Source organism: Sesamum indicum, linkage group LG3, assembly GCF_026168435.1.
Source record: "Sesamum indicum cultivar Baizhima isolate 11 linkage group LG3, ASM2616843v1, whole genome shotgun sequence".
Lineage (NCBI taxonomy): Eukaryota > Viridiplantae > Streptophyta > Magnoliopsida > Lamiales > Pedaliaceae > Sesamum > Sesamum indicum.
In genome coordinates this window covers 30,632,022-30,657,691 of record NC_142659.1, presented here as the reverse complement: position 1 = coordinate 30,657,691, position 25,670 = coordinate 30,632,022, and the positions used below count along the sequence as shown (strand labels likewise).

Here is a 25,670-nt window from a genome sequence, read left to right as displayed (position 1 = left end):
ACGATACTGCAAGACAACCATTAGCAGACGAGTGTTTGCTTGCAAGATCAATCAAATCTTGTATTTCTGCAATTTGTGAATGTTGAAGTTTGATCTTTCCTTGTGATGAACGTCCATTTGTACATACATCTTGAGTATTTTATTCTAATTTGTTGAAATATTCTATATTTGAGAGTATCAAGGTGAAACATTAAATTAGAAAGGATTGGAATTTTGCTGTAAACCCAATTGCTGAAGAAATGCTGCGGCTCATGATCATCTCATATATTGATTTGAAAGCCTAAACATGCCCTTCAAGAGTTGTCATCATCTACCCATTCTTCGAAGAATATGGGAGAAAATGTTAAATTTATACGAAAAATTTTGATGTGTAGGAATTCTAACTTTTTAATTCTTGAATTCTTACAAAGGATAATTGCATGAAGCCCACATGCTTGAACTCAAAAAATAGTAGTTAAATGAGATAAGATTCTTATCATTTGAAGATGGTAAATAAAACAGCGAACAAACTATAAAGTATATACTATGTCGATAAATACAAGATTCAGACAGCATAAATTTGTCTATAGGGTCACAAGAAAGACACAAGGAATTGTCGTTTGGTTTAAGCCAAGAAATGGATTCTTCGGAGTTATCTCAACTGCATTGCAACCATCAATTTTTCTTGCTTTTGCATAGACGGGTTCCGTTGCCCCTTGCTATAGACATATTTTGAGTATCAATCATATAAATCCTAACAGTTCTCTCTCTTTCACACACTCACACACAGTCCAGAGAATGAGACAGATTGGGACAAAGAATGGCAACAGATGATCCATCGAAAGAAAACATTTTTCATGTTCAAGAATTCTAGAAACAGAAATTCCAAAGTCGGGATCTTTTGTGCACAAGAATTCTTGAAACAGAAATTGCAGAACAAGCATCTTTCATGTTCAAGAATTCTTGAGATGAAATAGCAATTTTGCCCATTTTTTGCATTAACTTGGTGCTCTTTTGCATTCAAGAAAAACCCTTCACAAATTTTCTTAGATTTCAATTTATATGGCATCATCGATGGAGAGGAGCAGCAGTCGGAGGAGCTCCACTCCTTTCATGCCAAGAAGTATCGTGATTGCTTTCGATGCAACAAAAATACGAGACATTCAGGAGCTTAAGCAGATTATTTCTAATATTAGGTTGCATGACGACATGATTCAAGAAGCAGCCACAATCAAGCTGCTTGGGGTGTTGCACAAAGTACTGCACCCCAGTAAGTTTGCATATCTTATGGTATATATGTTTCTTATTGCATGCTACGTAGAATGAACTAACGTACATTGAACTTACATGTTAAGAGTGAATACAAATAGTGTGTGTGGCTCGTCATACATGAACTGTTTGTTTGAACTGGACCGAATTTACTCTCATCAATCCCTCATCCTATAGGCTTGTTGCAACTAAATAATCTTGACTCTTGGTTGCTCAAAATATGCTATGGGTAAAATGCCGTTGAATTTTGTACTATTCATACCATACATCACTCAATTCTTGGTTCGGTTGTTAAGTTCCATGATTTGTCATTTGTCTTTCTCACTTTCATGAAGCTGTCATTGTTAACAAGTACATTTGCAGTGGGCTTCCAAATTCAAATAGGGCCTAAGTCTTTTGTTGGAGCACATTTCCGTGCGATAGAAGAAGACGTCTCTAGAAAGGTTGATGAATATGTTCATACACTCCAGCACACTGCTGAAGAATGTGAAGCCGAAGGGGTAATACATACTTTCTGCTCCTTCTAATGTTTGCATAGCGGAAGATTTGCTTAGGACAAATTCTTTTTTTTTGGGCAAATATATGCAGCTAAGAGCACTGATCATGTTACATTCTTACAATTCTAACTATTTTCTCGAGTATAATATTTCTCAAACACAGTACATAGGACACATGCTGTAGTCAAACCAGAGATGCTTAAGGTGGGAAGTGTCATTTGATTGTTTGAAAGATAGTTTTGGACACAGTTTTTATGATGCTCTTCCCGGAAAATTTTCCGTTGCAATGAGTTATTGTTAATTAACCCCCCTAGCATCTACTTTTGTTGTCATGATTTCCCTGAAATGATCCTATTTATAGGTTAATATCGAGGTCAATATTTCTGCTGGAGCTCCGATCAAGAAGGTGGTTGTGCAAGAAGTAGTAGCTTTGAACCCAACGTGGGCTATAATTGATAGGTAACATTTAATCAAAAAAATTATGATCGCCTCGAATTTTCATTTATGCCCTTTTGTAGAACAAAAAAGGGAAGTTTTTTAATCTGATATCGTGCAGTATCACTGGATTATATGAAGAAGTAGAAGTCTTACTTTTTTCTGTTGATTATACCATTATTTTCATATTTGAACTTGGTTGCATGAGCTTGGTTGATGCTTATTTTCAATTCATATGAGATCTGCTATTTTTTTTTTACCTCACAACACATTCTTGGAAACTGTACTTGGTTAGCTGATGATGTATTATGGCAGGCACCTAAGGAAGGAATTGAGGTTTTACATTCAGCACATACCTTGCAAGGTCGCCCACGTTGTGGATAACTTATGCTTGCAGGTTTTGAGATCTTATCGTTTAGACAAGAGTACTGACACTATCAAGAATAATCTGGTTTATTCACTATCCAAGCCCGTTTCACCGCCACCTCCACCTGACAATGAGAGTGATAAGCAGTCTGTCGTTTCTGTACCTGCAAATTCCCCAAGAAGTTCTGATATTTCCAAGAGCAGCATGATGTCATCGGCCACAGCGTACGCTGAGGAGCCACGGAATGATTTTGACTCAAATGATCATCAAGAGACATCAGGTTAAGAAGATTATAATAGTTTGCAAAGATATCTGACTCTAAAATTTCTGATGCTGGACACTCATGTTTTGGCTCTATGCGGTTCATTTTCTCGTTCAAACTGGTGCTCTGAGTTCAACCATCTTTGTTTCGACCAGTTTGGTTAAAACAAAAAGAAAAAGCTCGTCCTGTATGCTTTCACGATGTTTGAATTTTACTTGCTTACTCTGTGATGGCTGCAGCACCTAACTAGGCATCTTGACATCCTGATCTCTGTTACTTATCATGTTCTGTAATTGTATTGACTAATTTCAGCAGGCAGCCAACATGAACTGGAAAATAAACATGATGAGTCTCCTGAAAAGATGCAAAAAGAGATAAGTTTGCAGAATCATTCTGGAAATCCTGTTTCTTGCTCTGCCAGCGAGATCAAAACGGGGCAGGATTCAATGGGATGTAGTTATTCTGATGCACCAGACAAACTCTCATCAGTTGATTCAGTGGAAGAAGGTGATTGCAGACTTTTTAACAATGTCCCGGTTTCTGTCTCTTAAATGTTTGTCTGTAACTGGTCTTGAATGATTGATGCAGGTACGAAAGCTAAAGTCAAAATTAAACAAGATGTTTCTCCCCCAGTGAACCAAAGACAAACAAGTCTTCAGATACATCCTGATGTGATGAAAAAGGACCTGGATTCAATGGGATTTACTTTTTCCATGATCAAGACTGCGACCAATAATTTTTCACCTGATAATTTACTGCGAGAAGGTGACTATGGAGTAGTATATAAAGGTCGGCTTAAGAATGGGCAGCTGATTGCTGTAAAGGTGCAAAAGGATGCAAACAAAAGACCTTCCGCAGAATTTCGTTCTGAAATTTACGTCCTCAGCATAGTACGTCACAAGAACATTGAGATGCTTCTTGGATATTGTTGCAAGGAAAACCTCGACATCTTGGTTTATGAATATATATGCAATAAATCACTGGAGTGGCATTTATTTGGTAAGCATTTTAGTAATATCAAACATATTTACTGAAAAATTTCATCTCATGGATGACATGTCATGCGACAGATAATAAAGAACATGTTCTTGATTGGCACCAAAGATATGCTATTGCCGTTGGAACTGCAAAAGGGCTGCAGTTTCTACATGAAGAGTGTCGGGGAAGTCCTCTCGTTCATCAGGACATCAGGCCAAGCAATATATTGCTCACAGACGACTTCATTCCCTTGGTAAATCTTGCAAGCCCCTAGTCTTTATCCAATGTCCTTGTTGCTCTAACGCATCTGTATACCCAAATGTGATCACCCCATATACTAGTGTAGATAGTCTCTATATCTTTCTATTCGTGCTTTTCTTTGTTAGTTCGATCAGATCGTATATGCGATGCCCTGCTCAAGAAAATATCTCAACTTGAACAATGTTTGGAGGTCAGACCTTATGTTCTTTCTGTTTTAATTCATGATCAGCTGGGAGACTGCGGTCTGGCAAAGTGGAAGACGAATAAAGATGATATCCAGACAAGACTTGTTGACAATCTTGCGTGAGTATTGGTTTATAATTTGTAATAAAACATGCTGTCTGGTGCATAAGTTGCCCTTGCAGTGATCTGACCTTGACCTCTCTCTGCAGATATCTTGCACCCGAGCGTGCAGAAAAAGGCGTTTCTTCAGTGAAAACAGATGTCTATGCACTAGGCATTGTTCTGATACAACTGATATCAGGAAGAAAGCCCGATAGTTCAACAACAGACAACCGGCAGAAGAACCTTAAACAATGGGTATGTTTTCAGCCTTTTCTCACCTTCTTAATGCCTCAACATTAGCAAATATCAACCTTGACCACATCTGTATTTCTTTGCTTCAGGCTTTGCCTTTGATTCAAACACTTGCATTCGACGAGCTTGTCGATCCTCGTCTTGAGTATTCATACGACACATATGAACTGTACAACATGGCTAGAGCAGCATACTCGTGTGTCCAAACTAAACCTTCAATGCGGCCAACAATTGGAGAGGTAAACCTGTGATACGTATCCGTATATCATAACGCTACGTTCATTCTTAACACCAAGCTTGATGCTTCAGGTATTGTGCATTCTTGAGGGGACGAACGATCTTCGACGCCACCTAAAGAGCAATTTATACCCAATCATACTGAATACAGAGGCCAGCCCTTAGTTGAGGTGAAACTGTAATGCTGATTTTCGATCTTTCTCTTCATTCAATTTTCATCTCACTCATATATAGTCAGGAGACACTGAGGGGACTAGCCTTACTGATGTGCCTCTACAGAAGATGAAAATTCAAATTTTAATTTCCTGTTGTGGTTAGGAGTGTATTCATAGCCATTGAAAGAGATAAACAACAATAATTCCCATCCTATTCTTATATGACTGCGTTGGTGTATGTTTCGGTGATGCGAAATCAGTTGACAGGTTGCGAAACGAATGCAAACAACAGAAGATACTATGTTCATACTTGCTCAACTTTTCTTTTACTAAAATAAGTTTTTGTAAAAAGTTTACGACAACAGATTACCTATTAATCGTTTATATTAAAATATCTGTAAATTATAAACTCACATTGAACAAAAAAAAAATATAAATATTGAGTCAGACTCAACGTCCAATATAAATAAAACTATTTAGCGTAATATTACATTGACTTAAAAATGAAGAAATATTTGTGGTGCAAAAATCAAAATGTATTTGGACAAGAAATGAAGAAAGAATTGGAAAAAGGCATGGGGATTTATTTGTTGGTTCTGCAAAAAAGTAGTATGTTGTTCTCACTCCTAGTTAATTACATAGCCTTTTATAAGATTTGATATATTTATATATAAATTTTTTGTAATTTGAAAATTTGTTTAGTATCTTGATATTTGCTTCCGTCTAACGTCACGATTAATTCAAATTTTTTAAATTACAAAAGATTTACGTGTATATTAAAAAATAACGCATCAATTGTGGAGAATGAACACTAATTACAAGAATAAAGATCACAAGAATTTAACAAAGTTTGACAATGTGCTTATGTCCTAAGCAATGAACAACTATAGTTTGAGAGAAGTATACAAATACAATGTGTAGACATAACCTTTGGTACATGTACAAAATTATCTTGTACCATAACACAGGGTGGCCGGCAGGCTACCAACAAAACTCATTTTTGTCCTCCTACTGTAATTATATCAAATTTTAAAATAAGACCAGAAGGATGTGTGATTATCCCCTTTCTTATTACTTGAAGATATGGGACACAGAGATATGATAGAACATGTCAAACAAAGACAAACATGATAAAATGATTTTTGCACCAAAAGTCGAAAGATAAATGCTTTTTACCAGACACCAACATTTGCAATCCTACACGCACACTCGTAGGTATATATGCGCTTTCAAGCCCACTGTTCCTTATGAAGTTGATTGATTAGGAGATGGAAAATATGGATATATGGATGCGGCTTCGTTTCTGTGCAATATGGATTTGTTACTTTCCTGATAAGGTTTGTTTTTTAAATTATTATTGGTTTGATTTGTCGTTTGGCTCATCTTCCTTTGTCGTTTGGCGTTTTCTTTAACTTTTTTTCTCTGGTCCCCATACAAATTCCCCATCACACCACATCAAAGCTTATACCTTCCGCCTCATCTTCAAATAAGAATGCTGTGGAGCCCACTTTTATTAGTATTGAATAATGATAAAATTTATTCCTTTTTTAGTATTGTTATTATTGTTTTAACAAGACAAATCTACTCTCCTCTCTTGAAATTTGATGTACATAAACTTCCTTTAATTTAAAAAATTATATTTAGCAACTACTAAAATTTACTTTCGTCTAAACAAATAAGTCATTCAATTGGTTAAAATTTATTAAATTTGTTAACATTGACAATAAAAATCGAATGAAAATTTATATTTACTATCAATTGGTTTACTAACTCGTTGCAGTTTAAATAATTTTTTTGGTATCAAATTATAAAAAATCTACATAATTATACCAATTTCAGGAGAGAACAGAAGCGTAGGTATCCCTGTAACTATGGAGCTTGACCGATTCTCAATGTTTGCAACTAAATCTTTTACATTATGATGAGTACCCAAATATCATATCTGCAAAAGGACCAAAACACCCCTCATTAAGGGCATTACAGTCATTTCGCGATCAGGATCCGCGAATATTGTAACAGGCGGGTCGCGTGGGACCCGACCCGGATCACGTACACCGACCGGAAACCCGGACAATCTCCACCGTTCGATCAGAACGCACACCAACGAGATGAGGCCACGTGGCCCAGTACTTACCGTACAACTGTGTATTATAAATAGACCCCGACACGCCATAAATGAGGTAACTGATACGCATTAATTGAGACCGAACTCCTAGATCGAACCAATTTCATTCGACCAAACTAACTTGAGCGTCGGAGGGTCATTGTCGGGGACGTGCCCGACGAGCTCACAGTTCGTGTTTTCATTCTCAGGGAACCCAAAATCTGGTCTTGGACGAATAGGCGCTTCGAGTGGAGATCGAATCACGAGACCGCATATTTCGACCCGGATCACATTAATTTTGCAATTGAATTATTGTAATATTTTGGTGAGCAGGTGCAGTGCTGCCACGTAACAGCCCAGCCAGAAAATTTGAAAGAAACAAATATATCTGCGTTGTAATGCACACCGCTTCCTGTTCACATGACACGTTTTGGCCATTGGCAATTGGCAATTTTTGAGGTACACTCATCTTGGACTAGGAGGTACAACCTACGACGTCCCACTCTCACTTTCACTTGCTACATTTTTTAGGTACATTCATCTTCCTTCCTCATTCCAGTTTCCGCAAACAATAACTAAAACACACACTCCCTTAATCATCTTTTATACTACCAAAATTTATCTGATTTATCATCTCAATCGTTTCTTGTTTTCTTGAAACGAACAGCAGAAGAAAAGAAGTCCCTTTGATGCTAAATTCTGACCACTGATCAGTTCTTTTAATTTTTCTTTCAAAGTTAAAACGAGAAAGAATTGAATTTTCTTGAAGAAGATGGTACCTCATGAAATTCTCTTTTGGTTTTTTGATTGACAGGAGCATAAAGGCATCAACTTTTTCTTTTTTAGGATTTTTGTGGTTTGAATTCTATATACTGATTACATAGTGGAATGATAGGGACAAAGGGCCTGGACTTGTGTTTTGAGAAGATGATGGTTTTTGGTGGTGTTGAGAATATGATGAATGGTAGTAATAATAACAATCTTGGTAGTGAAATTGGGGGTGGTTTAGGTGGAGGGTTGAGGATAATTGAGTGGAAAGATATTCCAGTGGAGCTGTTGCTGAGGATTCTGTCTCTTGTGGATGATCGGTGGGTGATTGTGGCATCTGGGGTGTGTCATGGCTGGAGGGATGCCATTTCTTGGGGCCTCACTCATCTCTCCCTCTCCTGGTATTCATATTTCTTTATTTTCATGATTTTGTTAAACATGGGATTCTGTAAATATTTTACTTGTGCTTGTCAGATTATGATCGAGCCTCATCTGTTATGGTCATCTGAAGTGGCAGTATTGCAAAATCACTAAGTTGATGGCTATTATTTCAATTTAGTTTGTATCAATTACAGAGTCGCTTATTGGATAGGGGAAGCAAGAGTAGGTGATCCATATTTCAACATTGTCACATATGCTAGAAAGAAAATAGATTCAAGCTTTCAGAGCTTGTAATAGTTGTTCTTGAGAAATTCTTGCGATATATATGTTGAAGAAATTTCGGTGTGTAGTGAACATTTCAGCATGCGTTATTTAGCTGTGTATGTTTCCTCAGGTGCAAGAAACGCATGAACGATTTGGTTCTGTCACTGGCTCCCAAATTCACGAAACTGGAGGTTCTAATTCTGCGACAAGGCACACCGCAACTTCAGGATGATGCTGTTGAAAAAATTGCAAATCACTGTCATGACCTGCAAGAGTTGGATCTCAGCAAGAGTTTCAGACTTACTGACCGCTCCTTGTATGCCTTAGCACATGGTTGTCCAAATCTTGTTAGGCTGAATATCAGTGGCTGTTCAGCCTTCAGCGATACTGCTCTCGCTTTCTTAACTGGCTTTTGCAGAAAATTGAAATTCTTGAATCTTTGTGGATGTGTTAGGGCTGCATCGGATAGGGCGCTAAAGGTATTGTGAACTGTAAGCCCACCTCCAAGATCAAATATGAGATTGTTTAACGTATTTCTCTCACTATCTTATGCAGGCGATTGGATACAACTGTAACGAATTGCAGTCTTTGAACCTGGGATGGTGTGACCGGGTCGGTGATGAAGGGGTGAAAAGCTTAGCCTATGGTTGCCCTGATCTCAGAGCTCTTGATTTGTGTGGATGTGTTCTTATAACCGGTATCTGTTTCTTGTACTTGTTCTCTTTCATTCAAAAATGTTGGAGTCGCAAAATTCAAAAGTATTCATACTATGAATAAAACCAATGAAATACTTTGAGGTGTTTCATTAAAGGAAGTGCATATTTCAACTCGGAAGAGGCGGAGGGAACTTGTAATTTTTGGAGTTGAATATTTTCTCTTATTGAGATGGCAATTCAGATTTCATTTGATTGGTTTTCGATTTAATAGCTTCAGTTTGTGGGTTTCTTGGTTTATGTCATGTGCTTATTGATGGATAATCATCTCAGATGACAGTGTAATTGCACTGGCAAACAACTGCCTTCACCTGAGGTCCCTGGACCTATACTACTGCCAGAACATTACAGATCAAGCCATGTATTCTCTGGCACAAAGCCGAGTGAAGAACAAGCCTGGGACATGGGCGTCAGTTTCCAACCGGCATGAGGAGGAAGGGCTTACGAATCTCAACATCAGCCAGTGCACTGCCCTGACTCCACCAGCGGTACAGGCGGTATGTGACTCGTTTCCTGCTCTTCATACGTGTCCTGGTCGACATTCCTTGATAATCAGTGGTTGTCTCAGCTTAACATCTGTGCATTGTGCTTGTGCTGTCCAAGCACACCATGCACCGACTGTGATCCCTCACTTAGCTCACTAAGACTGAGTTGCTTCCTGAAATAAGTAGGGGTTCTGTTTGAAGCTTGTTTTGAGCAAATTAAGACATTTGGTTGATGTTATGGAGGTTTAACTACACGGAAAAAACTGTTCATTTTCTTTGAAATGCTCTCCTTGTGCTGACTTTTCAGTGGTACCTTGTAAATTAGTTTGTATCTGGTGCTTTATTATGAATTGTTATTAGGACTGCAAAGTATATCGTATCATCGACCCTTGCTTTGAGATTGATTCTAAAGAGCCCCCTCAATTGGATATAAATAATGATAATGTGTAAAAATATTATTCCTGTTCCATTTTATTAAAGCTCATTTTAGTTCTATCGAATTGATAGTCCAACTAAGTTTAAATACTATGTATAGAGTAAGATAAGAGGTCAAATAAATCGAGACAGTAATATATGCAGCTTGACTTGATTTGTCGCACCCCTGAGGATTATCAGCCGAAATAGTGGCAAGAAAGTAGTTATTGTTAGGTTAATAGAACAATCGGATGATGGAAGTAATGCAGTAATAACCATGTTGTTCAAACAATAGGTTAACATACCTCAGTCACTACTATAGAAATGCACAAGTTTTTGAAACAACAGGTTTTAGCCCTTTTGGCTTTCCCCAAAGACTGTCTTCTGTTAAAAAAAATGTAGTTGAGGCATGCAGCTGATCACTGGTGCACAAATTATGAAAGATTCATAGCCTCTCATCTTCCTCTATACACAATTTCTTCATCATCTACATCAAATGCTGGGTTACAGAGACACCTGAAGAGTCTTCCAATTCCCTGTAATGAAAGACAGGAACATGTTACCTTCTCCCATTCAGACAATAAGAGTTCAGATGAATTTAGTGGAGGGGCTCATATCCACAGGTTCACCTGAGTAAGTAAAGGAGTACGATAATTGAGTGATCTTGGTGAATCGTCTTCGTCGCTACTATCAGAACTGCTGTCGTCTGCATCTGCTGAAGCAATTTTCTTCTTTGATGTTCCAGCATTTTGCATGTTCTTCTGACTCTGAATGCAACCACCTTTTGTTAGTTATTATCCCGACGAGACAAAAATCCAGACGCAGGAATTTTGTATGCTGTAGGTGCAGAATAGGTCATGATCTTATCAGAACAAGGACTACCTGGAAAACTTTTCCTAGGATTTTCAACGCCACTGCTCGCAATCTGAGTTCTTCCTTCCTTACACTGTTGTCTTGTAGAACCTACCAAACATCCAGAAATGAGTCTTGTACTGGATGAGCTACTAATCAAGTATATTTACAGCATTGTTTCATCGAAATCAGATAAATACCAAGTAATCTTAGGAGGTTTAGGGACCCAAACAATCACAATCATCAGTATATGAGAATCCCGTCGCATTAATGCTAGTATTGTCTCGAAATGTAGAGCCTGAGGACCTCCTAAGAACGACCCAGAAATACTAACCATTTGACAAACGTGTAGTAGAGTTATTTCAATGTCGACCACATTCAGTTTCCATAGTGAATTCATGAGAGTGTCTTTATTCAGTCTTAGATGCGATTCCATATCATTTTCTGGACTACTACCATCCATCTTGAATTGGCGCCTGATATCTTCCTGAAGTTGCAGCAACTGAAAAGCACCTGAAGTGGGATATATTGTTAGTGTTTTGATGTTTTATATTATCGCATCCGAGGTGATTCCATCATATATACATTCATATCAATCAACATACGCAAAAATTTCCAATGCAGATGAAAGTGAAGGGCACAATGCTACATATTCAGGATACCTTTTGCTGCAGTAAATTGCGACTTCCAGAAATGCCCTTTATTACGAACCCACTCGGCTACAAATGGGACTCCAAGGTAAATAGCTTTTTTCCCTAGCTGAAGTGCTGCTTGCCTTGTGTATATGTACCCAATTGTGTGCAAAATTTCAGCTCCAAAAGCTGCAAATAAGCTGTGAGTGAAGTTCTCTTGACAAGCTAAAGCATTTAGCTGAACTGATGATACGAAAATTATCAGCTGACCTGCATGTGAGAGTCTCTCTGCTTCGGATTCAGCTTGTTTTAAGAAGCCTTCTTTGTCGCCACGGACATAATGGTGAAGAAAATCTCTTAGTTTCCTAGCAAGCTTTTCTTCTCTTTCTCTTTGAACCACCTAAGTTAGACAACATTGGAAAAGTGAAACTGCAGAACCTATATATGATTTCGTACTTGATAAGTCACACAAACAGGGATTTCAGAAATGTGAACAAGATATGATGTAGGAATTATTACAGAAAGAGAAGGATGCCCCAGTAGCTTATATATCAGTAATTTCAAAGCTGATACACTACATATACCACCTTGAGTCTGTCGTGGACTTTGTCAGGATTATCACTTTCACCAGCAAATTCGGTAGAGGCCATTGACGCCACAGCTAAGTGACCTATATAGTCTTCAAAAAGTTCACTCCCAAATAGAAGAGCAAATACTGCAGTAGGATCAAGCATCGTTTCCCTAGAAGAAGGAATGAGCAAAGATGAGATTAAAAACCCAGTGTAGTTGACTCTGCCATGATCACTCAATCCAGGGCCGTAACATATAAACTTCACATTAACAACAGGAGCTTATCTTTAGAAAACACTCACTTAGATATACAGTACTTCCCATTGCGATCATAGGTGTCCCTCTGCACTGGATCACTCAAAACTTGGTATGCTTCTCCTAGTACCTGATGATACTAGGAATTACTTCTTCATGAATGAAGAGATGCAGTAGATTAAGTTACTTTATCGCATGAATTAGATCCAGACAACTCAAGAAAAGGTCTGAGAAACATAAAACCCAGCTTAAGTTGCTCAATTGATTATCATGTCCCTCACAAGTATTAACAAGACAAGCAGAGAAAGGTAGTGGAGAAGCAAAGTAGTTGCCTGAAATCGTTCAGCTGCCTGAGGATCATTCGGATTCTTATCAGGGTGAACTTGTCTCGCCTGCAACATTCATGATTGTGAAAAAATCATCAACCAAAACTTGAGCAATATTTCACTTTCATCATCAGGGAAACACGAACAGAGAAGAAAGCATAAACGAGAAGCAGCCGAATGCATTTTAAACATGACTTGGATTAAACAACCTGACAACCTCAGCCTGGTAGGATGCAAAAGTCAGAATAAAAAATTCTTCATTCAGAATTAAACAGGTTTCCCAATTCATCCAACAAAAATCAAAATTGGCGTAACTGCACATTTCAGTTGAATCATACAGTCCTGAACTCCAACCAACAGAACGGATAGAAACGAAGAAACTCACAATGGCCGAAAGAAAATAATGAATGCCCCTACTATCTATACACACATGAATCATGTTACATCTACTTTATCATCATCAAACAACCTATGAACTGACGATAATACAGAGACTACAAACATAGCACAAAAAGAAGAAGATCACCATTAAAAGGGTATGTCTTAAATAAATTAGCAAATGAATCCAAACCTTAAGGTAGTAAGCTTTGCGAATTTCCTCCTCAGAGGCAGAAGGGCTGACCCCAAGAATATCATAGTATTCAGTTTCTTTTACCATTTCTTTTCCTTCTCAGTTGAGAAACTCTGCAAGAAGTACAGAGAAGAATTCAAAGAAAGTAAGATGTTAGAGAGAAAGAATGTGTGTTGTGTGTGTGGAAATAGAGGTTGAGAGAATGAGATGAGCTTTCCAGTTCGCTGCATTGAATAAAGTAGTGCTTTTGTGAAAGCTTTTTCGCGGGAGAAAACAGTATTTTAACTGTCACTTTGTGGCGCTGATCATTTTGTATGCGTTGTCTACTACACCAACTTTTTCAATTCCCTCCCCCCCCCCCCCCCCCCCCCTTTTCTTTTCTTTTCTTTTTTGGGCTACAAAAAGGAAGGGAACACGAGACAGGGAATGGACAGATTTTCTTGCTCTATTTCAAAACGGATTTGAGATTTGTATGGGCCCACGAACTAGTGGGTTTGCTCGACAGCCCACTTAGAATAGTGTCAAGTAGATCAAGCCCTTGCTAATTAATGGTATTGTTTAACTTGACCATCTTATTACATGTAAGAAAGCTGAAATGTCCAAGAGAACATTGGTACTGGACTAGAATGATTTAGACAATTTGAAAATTGAGCTCGTAAAATTGTTATGGAAACTTTTATTGCTGATTGTTATTACTCATCGAAAAGAGTTGTTTTCATCTTAGTACGAGAACAAAATACTGAGCAAACTCCACAGTAACTTTTAGATAAAACACACAAACGCATACAAGAAAAGCATCTATTATTGTAATTTTTCAAAATAATTACTCGGCCAAAATTTACATGGTCCCATTCAATCGACACAAATCGTTGGCCAGGAAGTCTGGGGACCTCAAAATGGATACAAACTTTTTAAGTTAGTCTATAGTTGCTTTTTCATCAATCTGAAATAATTCTTATCTTAGGATTCTAATTGCTTTCCTTTTACTAATAAGGAAGAGTAAACCTCACCGATTTTTAACGCCCGAACCATGATATGAAATAAGTTGATAAAGCCTAAATCGCCTTTCTCAAATTTAAAACCAAGCGGTAACTGCCCAATATGTGACTCGCCCGAGGCAAGATCTTATTATTGCATAGTCTCTCGTTAGACAACCACTATCTCTATATCATTTCTCATAGAAAGTGCGTATACACTTAACAAAACGACCTCGTCTTTGAACAGTAAAGAGGCAAAAAATAAAAAAAAAAGGTCCGGTCTTCATATCCATCTATAAAGATAGTAAGAGCCCATTCCTTTTATTGAAATAGAAAATTTCGGAAGAATTTTAGGTTGGAATAAATTTCCAATCATCTGAATCCTCCTTTCTTTTCGAAATAGAAACACGGGAATCGCTGAAATATCTCTTTGATTGAAAGAGTATGATTCATATCATAGATTATTCCATTGGAATCCAATGGGATTCGAAATTCAGAGGTTTTTATTTTAAGTCCCAAAACAAAAAAAGGGTCCATCAAATGCATGTATTACTACAGGAAAAGATGGACACAGTTGTAAGCGGATCCAACTTGCCTTGCAACTACAGGATCTACGATCTCTCAGCTTCACTAGAGGTTTCACCACTGAAAAGACAGGAAGTAGACGAATGTGCTGCACTTCGCTGATCCCCAGTCTAACAGGCAGGTTGTTTTGAAGTAAAGAGTGTCAGAAGAAGATAAAGAGAGCCAGCCTCTAAGGCTACCTTACTTTGCCTTTCCTTTTCCTCTCTTGCCACTTTTCCCAAACTTCTTTCCTTTCTTATTTTTGCTCTTAAGATATGAAACTCGGTCTGCTTTCTTTTGCCTTTCCTTCCGAACTTGTTCAAAATCTTTGATTTCTGAAGGGATATGGGCATTTGGTACTGATTTATGACTTTTTCCACCCTTGAACCTTCGGTTGTCCACTCGATAACCAGGAGTACCTTTCCAAGAAGTTGAAAAGATAAAATACAGATTCATTACTTGATCATTAAATCAACTTAACAAATAGAATGTTAAATGATGAGATTAATAAGGTAGATAAAACAGAAACAAGGGTGAAATGGACACAAAGCAAACAGGCTAGCGAGCACCAGAAATAGAAATTTTAATTATCAGGTGATAGAAAAGCAAAAACACGATCCACTAAAGACAGAGCTAAGTTTTGTGACCATATCAGATCAGGGACTAACACTACCTAGTTAAAGTGTTTAGTAGTAGATAATACCAGGCTAATCCTTTGTTTAGGTTTCCATGCCTAATCTATGTACTTGGACATTCTCTTAGAATACATTTTCAAGAACATTATTTGAAATTCTCTATTTCTTCTGAAACCTATTCTCATGAAAGATGCAGAGGAAATTTTCAGTTATTTCACTGTAGGCATTATTTACCTTGAGGTTATAGAACAGAATTGCAAACATAAATTTACCTGCTGAACTAGCAGCTCCTGAAGTGCTATCGTTGTTTGCCCCTTTAAGTGATATCTTCTTGTGTGACCGTTCTTTCCACTTCTTGTATATCCCAGTTTTGTTGGCTTTCAATTTTGTACCACTTTCTGTTTTTACCTGCAAGCCAGCGGCCAAAATAAACCCTTGAAACCCGCATGGCCAGTTAGGCAAAGCCAAAACTAGAGAACGGAGAGCAGTGAAAAATTTTAAATACAAATTAGTGTGAGAATAAGAGCAACACCTCAGCAAATGAGGACATTACACAAATCTACTGTTCAGTTATACACATGGCTATAAGTATGCCAGGCAATCCTTGTAGGAAAGACCAGGATGACAAGGTTAAAATACATTCCATGGTATCTAACATTTTGATCTAATCAGAAGGATGAGTAATGAGTTTAACAAGTATAACTACCCATATACCATGAAAATTAAATCATTAGAAAATTCTTCAAATTAGGCAAAAAGATCTGAATTTGGCAAAAGAAAATACCTTCCCACTAGCTGTCACGCGCTCTCCGTTGTTTAGCTTGACATATTTTTTGCTCCTCTGTTACAAAGTCAACATCATCACAACATATTGGAAGTCGAATACGGGTGTTTATTTATTGTGGCCATATGTGCCTCTTATTCAATTTCTTTTTCTTTTCAGGGATCAAGGATGGGTGGCAGAAATAACAGCTTATAGTACCTTGTCCCAGTGATAAGAAGATTTTTGCTTCTGCAATCCTTCACTATTATCAGCGTTTAGGTCAAGAACAGCAGCTTCCAACCTGTCCAGTTCCCGTCCACAGACCAAAGTCAGATTGACATTTGACACTTAAAACTGCATTATACATGACAGGCTACTCTACTACAGGGATTACAACATCACACGCTGTCATGCTCCCATCATGTACATGATAAATCATGAATCTTTCGTCTTTATCTCGATATCTTAAACTAGTGAACTAGCTACTATTAAACGACGAAATTACGAAAAAGATAAATTATAAAGCACCACTGAACTCCTTAAGATCTTGCTCATGAGGGGAGCCAAATCAGCATCCGTTCAGACAAATTATGTGATACTGTTCTGGGCTAAAGAATCTGAATCTTGACAGATTATATTCACAGTAGGAAATTGTGCAATTTAGTATCAATTACCATCCTTACCTATTTGATTCAAAGCCTTGGTTAGCTCGCACAGAAAGCCCTGCTTCAAAATGCTGAAATGGACAGTTACAAAAATGTTGTTTTCAGGTTGTGCACAACACCAAGTCATGTGAGGTATACAATTACGCTTCTGTCAGTGGTAACATTACTAGGACAGGGATCACAAATTACTGGAAGGAAAAACAAAGAGTAACAACTGCAGAGTGAAGTCACTTTTAAGAATACCAATAATTGCACAGTAAGGTCATACAGAACAACAGAAAAGAAATTCACCTGATTTGTGGGCACTGAACTTATGAAATACTCATCATCTTTGAAGCTCTGTGCTTTCCTTTTGGTTCCAGATGCTGCCAGGAAAAATTTTGGCAATATCAATAGAAATAATAGAAATAATTAAATGATCATATTAGCCATTGTCTGTGTATTGCTTACAGAGTAAAATAACAAAAGTATCAGTGTTTATATACTAAACTATTAGGCAAAACACAGATAAACTTTTTTTTTCCCGTGAACAGGATTATAAGGATTTGACTTTTCTTAGTCTGTTGTCCAGCCAAAAGTTTGTCCCGCCTTCTATTATACACTGCCATCAAGAAAGTGCACTAAATTTTGGGGTATCACTCAGTAACACCCACTTAGTTCAAGATATCCTAAACATTCCGATGTTTAGAGGAACAAAAGAAGAAGTTGATCAATTTATAGAATTTCACCAGGGATACAGCAACCACCACTTCCAGTATAATTGTTTAACCATCTGCTGGATTCTTAACTTGTCAGAGAATACACCAGTTTCAAAGTAATTTTTCCTTAATAAAATGAAGGACATAATTTTGCTTCTCTTTTGTTGCTATTGGTTGCTCATAACTCATATGTATATCATGAAATTCAACTAGTATGAAACTCTACATCTGCAAACATGCCTACAAAGCCACAAGCAAGATGGAGTTCATATTGACTTTCACAATGTCCACATATTAGTCCCTAACACAATCTCAACGCCAATCAATGCAGGATTAGATTTCCAGGTCAAGTAGGATTTTAGAATTGCAGCTTACAGAGTCAGGGAGTAGCTAATTGAAACATGAAAACGGGCTTCCCCAATTCCCATATAATCTTTAACTCAAAGAATTGGTTTCACTTGACCAAGATCCAAGAAGGGTACACTTCAGCATGTCCATGGACAATGCATTGAGGTGAGTAAAGAATAAAGATGATAATAGAAAACTACCTTGTTTTCGCTTGTGCTTTGAAGGACTATGTTCCAATTCAACTTCCTACAATAACAAAGAGAATCATCAAATAATGAGGAAAGACATCAGAAAGAGAGCTGTAAATCCATAAACAAGCATAATGCCAGGGGGTAAGTACATATTTATGGCTTTGGGGGCTATCAACCTACAAATGCTTATATAAAATTATCACCTTCTCAACATGATCTTTAGAACGCTGCTGACGAACTTTATTAATCACCTGCTCATGAACAGCTCGTTTCATCTTCATCACATCAACCCATTGACTAGAAGGTCCCTGAAAATGTTTCCTTACATCAATATTGACCAAAACAACATTTAAAATGGGCAAGTAATCAGAAATTAGCAGCAAGATAGAATCAGATGGCACGAAGAGGGAAGTCTGCATAATACCTGTTGATTTTTTGATTTTGCAGCCTCACCTTCAGCTTCCAGAATAGTTTGCTTGGGTCTGTTAAACAAATGTCATGTAGAGAAGCAAAATTAAAAATACAAATTAGTTTAAAAACTCAGATTGATATGTTGATTTAGGACTCACCTGAATTCTTTCAGGCGCTCAGAAAAGGCTAAAGCTGTTAATTCGTCACCACCCAAAACATTTCTGAATATAGGATGTAAACCTTCACGGGGCAAATCTTTTACTCTTTTAATAGACTCCCTAGATGGTTTCGCTTTTGTCTTTGTGTACAAGCTAAATGCTTTTGAAGAAGGTCTCAGCAAAGCTGTCAGCTCTGTGGATGATTCAATGATTTCTCGAACTCTGTCTGAAAGTAGATCTATAGCTCTTTGGGGAAAACGCCCATAAAAAGTTTCTCCATTTGCAACTGCTTGATCAATTCTTGTCATAACACCATCCATATCTCTTAGGACTTCTTCCTCTGTTGGAGCAGGCTTAATTGGCTTCGATAGAAAAAGATGAAGATCCAATAGGTAAGGCATGTCTTCGGTCGTGACAAAAGAAAATGCAGTACCTGTACGACCAGCCCTTGCAGCTCGGCCCACGCGATGGACAAAAAGTTTAGGTTTCGGAGGAAAGTCAAAATTGACTACATTATCAAGTAAAGGGATGTCAATTCCCCGGGCAGCCACATCCGTCACAATCAGCAGCATAGTCTTCCTAGCCCTAAATTTTGATATATGGATCTTACGGGCTTCTTGATCCATATCCCCATAGCAAACAGAAGCCACAATACCGTCTTCTCTAAACAGAGAGTATATAAATTCAACATGATATTTAGTGGAAACAAAAATTAAAGTTTGCTGATCAGAACTTATTTGTTCCCTAATCAAATACAGCAATGCAGCATATTTTTCTTCCTGCCTTAAAGTGAAAAAGGCAAGCTTCAAGTCGGGGCTAATTTTTGTCTCCAAATCAAGTCTCACTAGTTGAGGGTCCCGAAGACCAGCCTTGGCAAACTCGGCAAGGGCACTTGGTAAAGTTGCGCTAAAAAGTAGAGTTTGACGGTTCTCACCCAGCTGGGCAAGGATTTTGTGCAGCTGTTCCGCAAACCCCATGCTAAAAAGGCAGTCAGCCTCATCAAAAACAACATATTCCACAGTGCGCAAAGACATGTCATCAATCTCTTCCAAGTGATGCATAAGCCTACCAGGAGTAGCAATTATGCAATCAGGATTCTGTGCCAGTTCCTCGAATTGACTCTCCATACTATCACCTCCAACCAGTAAACTAACACGAAGGTCTACAGAGAAAAAATGAAGATACATTAAATAAAATATTTAACTTGAGTATAATCGCCTCAAACGCCTTCCTACTTTTCCATGCCTATTTTCTCAGAACCAAAGAATTACTCCAGCATAACACACATCGCTATCCATTTATACATATAACCACGCCATTAACAATCATTCTCCTACAAAGGAGTAGTTACCTGTAAAGCGACCGAGTTCTTTGGTAAATTTGAAAGTCTGAAGAGCCAAGTCACGCGTCGGGGACAGAATAAGCGCCCTAACTCCAGCCTGCGGCACGTGATGCTTGAGCTTCTGGAGCATGGGGATTAGAAAGGCCGCCGTTTTGCCGGAGCCAGTGCGGGCCATGGCAACGAGGTCGTATCCAGCAAGAATTAAGGGCATGGTCTTACGCTGGATCGGCGTCGGCACTCTGTATCCCTTCTTCTTCACACCATTGTAGACATTTGGACTCAATCCCAGCGACTCAAAACCACCGGATTTCGATTTCTTCGATTGTTTCTGCTTCTTCTTAAGCTCCCCTTTCGAGGCTGCCAGTATCTTCCCGCCTCCCATCGCGGATGAATGACGGTTCGATAATCCGATGACGCTTAATCTGTAGATTGGAACTGAAAAGGGAAATTTGAGAGGGTTTTAGGGTTTAAGAGCAAACACGAACCATAACATATCAGCTGAATGTAACACCGATTGGGCGAATAGAGGACCCGGCTTGATCCAATATGGTAAATGGCCATTCAGTGGGCCCTTTTCTTAGTTTTTGGGCTGAAGTCCAAGTCTTGAATCTGGCCCAAAACTGTTAAAAGCCCCAAAGAAATACATAATAATGTATTTAATTATTTACCAAATTAAAGTACTTATGTCTTTATATTTTCAGATCTAATTTTGGATTTATTTTATTTATTATCTTTTTTTGCCTCATTAAAAATTCCAAGGAGCGGTTAATTATTAACTAGAGTTAATTAAACTTAAATTTTCTCTAAAATAATAAAATTATATTTTTTTTAAAAAAAAGTTAAATTTATTGTTAAATATCTTCCAAAATTCACTATCTATATGTGACTCCATTTCGTTAGGATTTAAACGTAAAATACTAACATTTGTAAGAAAATTAAATAAATTTTTAATTTTACTCTTTATTTAATAATTCATATAATAATTTTGTACTTGTAAAAAAAAAAATATAATAATGTTAATCTCACTATTATCATTTTATAAGTATAAAAATATACATAAAAGTATTAAATAAGTGATAAAATTAAAAATTTATGTAATTTTTTTTTTGTTGAAGTCAATAAGTTTTGTACAAACCTTAATAGAAGCGCGCCAGATATATTCAGAGATTTTTTAAAAGAATGTAATTTTAATTTCTAACTTTCTTTTTAAAAGAAAGTGTAATTTTATATTTTTAAAAAGTCTAATTGTAATTATCTCTACTAATTAATTTCTAAATATATTTGAAGGGTTAAAAAAAAAAGGAATAACTGCAATTATCCCGTACTCGTAGCTGCCCGTTAAGCGTATGAGGATGAGCGCTCCAACTCCAACGTTGTTGGTCGACCAAATTATTTCATACAGAGGGACAGAGACAGAGACTGATGATGAGTGAATGATAGAAGATCTTCCGACACTACCGTACCTATCTCCTCTTCTGAATGTACGATGAAGACTGATCAAGAACAACAGCAATCGCAGCCGCCGTCCACCGGGATTGCCCTGACGGCCCCAACGCAGCAAGCTGCAGCGGAGCTGCCACATGAATCACGGCCCAATACGTCGATTCAGTCTAAAAATCCTGATGCCCTCGTCAGCGGTGGTGGAATGAGGTGCGTTTTTTTCGCTTTCGAGATCTCTCCAGCGCATGCTTGTTGCGATATTGATTGGCTCAATTCTGTTACGTGAGTAAAATTTACTATTGCGTTGGGCAATTACGTTGGTTCATGTCAATGGAGATTTCTTTTGTTTCGTTTCTTTATCTTTATTCCCCTTTCGGGGGGTTGGATGCGGTGTTCGTATGCTATTAATTTATCAATCTTTTGCTTCTTGTGACAGTGCATTGTCGTTTATGTAAATTAAGAATAAGAGATTCGTGCCAATAATATGTCCTTGTGCAATGATGATCAGGTCCTTCTAATAGCAGACATGGAATTAAAAATCAAAGTTCCAAACTTTAGCTGTTATCAGACATTGTCAGGAGTAGAGGAATCCATTGAGTTATTTGTTGGATCAGTGCAGAATCTTGCAATATTTGTCTTTTTAATGGGAAATAATCGTTTTGGCAATATAACTGAACATTGTTAATATTGCAGCTTTCTCACTGGAGATAAAAAGGCAAAGTTAACTTATGGATATTCCAGTTTCAAGGGTAAACGTGCCTCAATGGAGGATTATTATGAGATACGGATGTCAGAAGTTGATGGCCAGACGGTGGGCCTTTTTGGTGTTTTTGATGGTATGAGGTTTATTATCTTGTATTTCTTTATGAATTTAATGTTTAATGTACCAAAATGGAAATCTATCGATATGGTAAACCACCTTTTCCAGATTATTATGCCTTTTGGTTTTATACATTTATGTTTCATATCAGGGCATGGTGGCTTTAGAACCGCAGAGTACCTCAAGAAATACCTCTTTCAAAATTTGAGCAGCCACCCAGATTTTCTTAGAGACACAAAGTCAGCTATTGGTATGAACTTCAAGATCCTATATCCACTATGTATGATGATATAGGAAATATTTAATCTGATCTATCGTATAATAGGAAAAGCTTTTGATTGCAGTTGAAGCATTTAAACAGACAGATACCAATTACCTTAATGAAGAAAAAGGCCAGCAGAAAGACGCAGGTTCAACTGCTTCAACTGCTGTCCTTGTACGTGACAAAATATTTGTTGCAAATGTGGGAGATTCTAGAGTTGTTGCTTGTAGGGCTGGTTCAGGTTAGACGTCATGTTGTCCCTCAAACTATTTGATAATTGATCCTGGGAGCATGACTTGTTGCAGCTCGTCCATTACTATAAACATCTATATTCTCCAATTATTATGTAGGTTATGCATGTCATCCTACATATTCAGATCTTCATATCATTAAATTATACATATAATCATATACTAAAATCTTCCACTCAGTCAACTAATTCAGTTTCCAGTCATGGCCGAACATGTTTTCATATGCTTTCAAATATTCTTTTATGCATCTGTTATATGCATAAAAAATCTGCTAAATGGTACACCTTCACTTTTTTTATGACCATTCGTGCATCTTTGTGTAGCTATTCCTTTGTCGATTGACCACAAGCCTGATAGGTCTGATGAACGTGAGCGAATAGAACAGGCTGGAGGTTTCGTTGTTTGGGCAGGTAAAAATTTGAGTTTTCAGATATAGTTTTTTATGGTAAATTAATCCTGTGGATGTCTTTAACCATGTACAACTGTGATAAGCCAGGAGCCACTATTTTTATTCAACTGGTACCACCATTTAAACATGCAAAGGGAATCAGTAGTGTTAAAAGGCAGCTTGCATGTGGATTTTCTGGACCTATTAATGGAAATTGGGAAATGTAAATTTAATATAAAACGACTCAGCAAGTGACAAGCCCCATGTTCTTTCCCCTTATGTGCCTTTTCAAGGTTCATTGCAGAATTTTTTTGCTGGACACTTTGAGTAGTGATTGTTCCGGTATTGATTCCTTAGGTGACATTTTAAGACATGCTGAAGCTTTATGCAACTTTTCTGATGTCCCTTAACTATATATAATTTAATATCATCTATGCTCATTTCATGTTAGTTTTCTATGTCTTAACTTGGATATCTTCTTGTCGATATCTGTTAAATATATAATTGTCCCTCTTCATGTGGCTAATCGATTTTTAAGTCATATTATATTTTCCGACATGTTTATTTCTTGCTTGAGATTGCTGTGCGTTCCTCCAAACAGGGTGAAATTGCTGAAAGATCAGAAGTTCCTATTCTTGATTTTTATTTATTTATTTTTTTGGCACACCGAGTTCAAATTGATGAATATCAATGTCTCCAGTGTAGCTCTGAACTATATACCTGCTCATACGGCTACATGTTTGGCAACTGTAAGTATATTGTTAAGTAGACTTGAATATCTATTCATTAGGAACATGGCGTGTTGGTGGTGTTCTCGCTGTTTCGCGTGCATTTGGAGATAAATTACTTAGGCCATATGTTGTGGCTGATCCCGAGATTCAGGTATTGTTTGCTTTAACTCCTGAACCTTTCTTCTAGTCATATTAGTTGTAAATTCCTAATTCTCATTCGCATCAAGATGCTTAATTCAGAGCTCGAATTTTATATAATAGCGACAGAATGAGATTCAAGATGCTTTTATTCAGGAATCTTGGAGAACAGCTGTGTTACTTTGACTCTTAATGCCTTAGTGGGATATCATTTAACTTATCTGTAGTTGCTAGTTTTTAATGGTGTTTAGTACCATCTCTCCTGTTCTGCCATATCTGTAGGATGCTGATTGATTTTTGCTCTACACTCTACCTATTAGTTAAACATCTTATATGAAATTTAGTCACACTCTCTGCTGTTGTTTAATGATGTTTGATTGACTTCCCTTCTTAGGAAGAAGAAGTTGATGGTGTTGAATTCATTATAATTGCAAGCGATGGACTTTGGAACGTCTTATCAAATAAGGTTAGTCTCTTGCGATTTCTGCACAAAATTTAACTTACAGATATTCCTAGATTGTCAACAATTTAAAACTAGTCGAAGTCGTATTACAACAGTTGTAAGTCTCAATATATGTGAGGCATTTCTACTATGTAGTATACTTTACCCTTTTCTTTTTTTCGTAAAACAGCTGCTTCATATAAATTTTCTTGAGTTGAAACGTCTAGTTACTCATTTGGATTTTGAAAAACTCAGGATGCTGTAACTATCGTGCAAGATATAGCAGATGCTGAAGCAGCATCCAAAAAACTGGTAGAAGAAGCCTATGGGAAGGGAAGTTCCGACAATATCACCTGCGTGGTTGTTCGATTTGAGAAGTCATGAGCAGGCAACAATATCGCATTGTTGGCTCTCCGTTATAGACTTTTTGTCATAAATTCCTCAATTACAGACGAGTTTTCATATGATTTTATTTTTGCTGCAGACTAAAACTTTAATAGGACAAATGGTTAAGTTGCTGGCATTGTAAACTAGATGATTCTTGTCTCTTTGTCCGCTGGACCATAATCCTTGTAAGATCTTAATATTTTTCTTTTCTACTAAAGAAACAATTACCTCACCAGGTTTCATTTTTAGCTCGCCTTCGATTTGCTCGTCATTTCCAAGCTAAGTGAGAAAATGGGTTAGAGCAAACACAGTTTATCAGCCATTGCTGTTGTTTCTATTGTTTCAAAGGTTTAACCAATAAGGGGCATTTAGTTTGGCCAATTCTGTTGAATAAGAAAATTAATACAAATTTATTGTTTGTTTACTTTCTGATATGGAGACTGGGCTTAAGGCCCTGACCTATCTACTGTTTTTACTTACATAATTCAACCCACTTGCTTAGGTGGATTAAATGATTTGGCTGAAATGTCCGGTTGTAAAATTATCATCTTGTCTAAAATTTATGATGCCAAAGTCCCTTGTAAAGATAATTCCATAACAAAACCCATTTAATTCATGAAAATTTTAGTTTTCTTCCATTAATATGAATGAGGCTAACTAAGTAAAATGACACTTATGATATGGATTAATTCCACCTACTCAATTAAAATAAATAAATAAATAAACTCCCTATAATTAATACTAAGG

At 37.3% G+C, this 25,670-nt stretch overlaps 4 protein-coding genes and 1 pseudogene across 6 annotated transcripts; 3 read left to right on the top strand and 2 right to left on the bottom strand.

Annotated features, from left to right (window-relative positions):
• Positions 1-633: 633 nt before the first annotated feature.
• On the top strand, positions 634-5,259 carry LOC105159604 (uncharacterized; annotated as a pseudogene). Its single transcript, XR_016064499.1, has 11 exons — positions 634-1,249; positions 1,612-1,748; positions 2,107-2,204; positions 2,496-2,827; positions 3,125-3,316; positions 3,398-3,808; positions 3,880-4,040; positions 4,278-4,351; positions 4,441-4,588; positions 4,675-4,824; positions 4,895-5,259. The product of XR_016064499.1 is annotated as an uncharacterized LOC105159604 (transcript).
• Positions 5,260-7,469: 2,210 nt separating this feature from the next.
• LOC105159429 (F-box protein SKP2A) lies at positions 7,470-10,090 on the top strand. 2 transcript variants are annotated; one of them, XM_011076493.3, is made up of 5 exons: positions 7,470-7,612; positions 7,977-8,250; positions 8,625-8,973; positions 9,050-9,191; positions 9,481-10,090. In XM_011076493.3, exons 2-5 carry the CDS (start codon positions 8,009-8,011, stop codon positions 9,849-9,851), a joined length of 1,104 nt encoding a protein of 367 aa, XP_011074795.1. In that variant the 5' UTR covers positions 7,470-7,612; positions 7,977-8,008; the 3' UTR covers positions 9,852-10,090. The 2 variants fall into 2 exon arrangements, with proteins under 2 accessions (XP_011074795.1, XP_011074794.1); XM_011076492.3 differs by having other exon boundaries at positions 7,509-7,612; positions 7,896-8,250.
• A 414-nt stretch (positions 10,091-10,504) lies between these two features.
• LOC105159428 (DNAJ heat shock N-terminal domain-containing protein) lies at positions 10,505-13,570 on the bottom strand. Its single transcript, XM_011076491.3, has 10 exons — positions 13,313-13,570; positions 12,748-12,807; positions 12,463-12,545; positions 12,178-12,331; positions 11,861-11,990; positions 11,621-11,779; positions 11,293-11,471; positions 10,989-11,069; positions 10,736-10,873; positions 10,505-10,642 (listed from the first exon to the last, which is right to left on the bottom strand). The coding sequence occupies exons 1-10, from the start codon at positions 13,397-13,399 to the stop codon at positions 10,562-10,564; spliced, it is 1,152 nt and encodes a 383-aa protein (XP_011074793.1). The 5' UTR covers positions 13,400-13,570; the 3' UTR covers positions 10,505-10,561.
• A 1,133-nt stretch (positions 13,571-14,703) lies between these two features.
• Positions 14,704-20,584, bottom strand: LOC105159427 (putative DEAD-box ATP-dependent RNA helicase 29). The gene is made up of 11 exons (XM_011076489.3): positions 20,074-20,584; positions 18,723-19,884; positions 18,578-18,635; positions 18,357-18,461; positions 18,163-18,208; positions 17,208-17,281; positions 16,935-16,987; positions 16,471-16,552; positions 16,273-16,329; positions 15,761-15,896; positions 14,704-15,272 (listed from the first exon to the last, which is right to left on the bottom strand). The coding sequence occupies exons 1-11, from the start codon at positions 20,444-20,446 to the stop codon at positions 15,055-15,057; spliced, it is 2,364 nt and encodes a 787-aa protein (XP_011074791.2). The 5' UTR covers positions 20,447-20,584; the 3' UTR covers positions 14,704-15,054.
• An 803-nt stretch (positions 20,585-21,387) lies between these two features.
• On the top strand, positions 21,388-25,172 carry LOC105159426 (Protein phosphatase 2C family protein). Its single transcript, XM_011076488.3, has 8 exons — positions 21,388-21,714; positions 22,198-22,340; positions 22,476-22,574; positions 22,669-22,827; positions 23,161-23,247; positions 24,016-24,107; positions 24,489-24,560; positions 24,792-25,172. Exons 1-8 carry the CDS (start codon positions 21,551-21,553, stop codon positions 24,918-24,920), a joined length of 945 nt encoding a protein of 314 aa, XP_011074790.1. The 5' UTR covers positions 21,388-21,550; the 3' UTR covers positions 24,921-25,172.
• Positions 25,173-25,670: the final 498 nt, after the last annotated feature.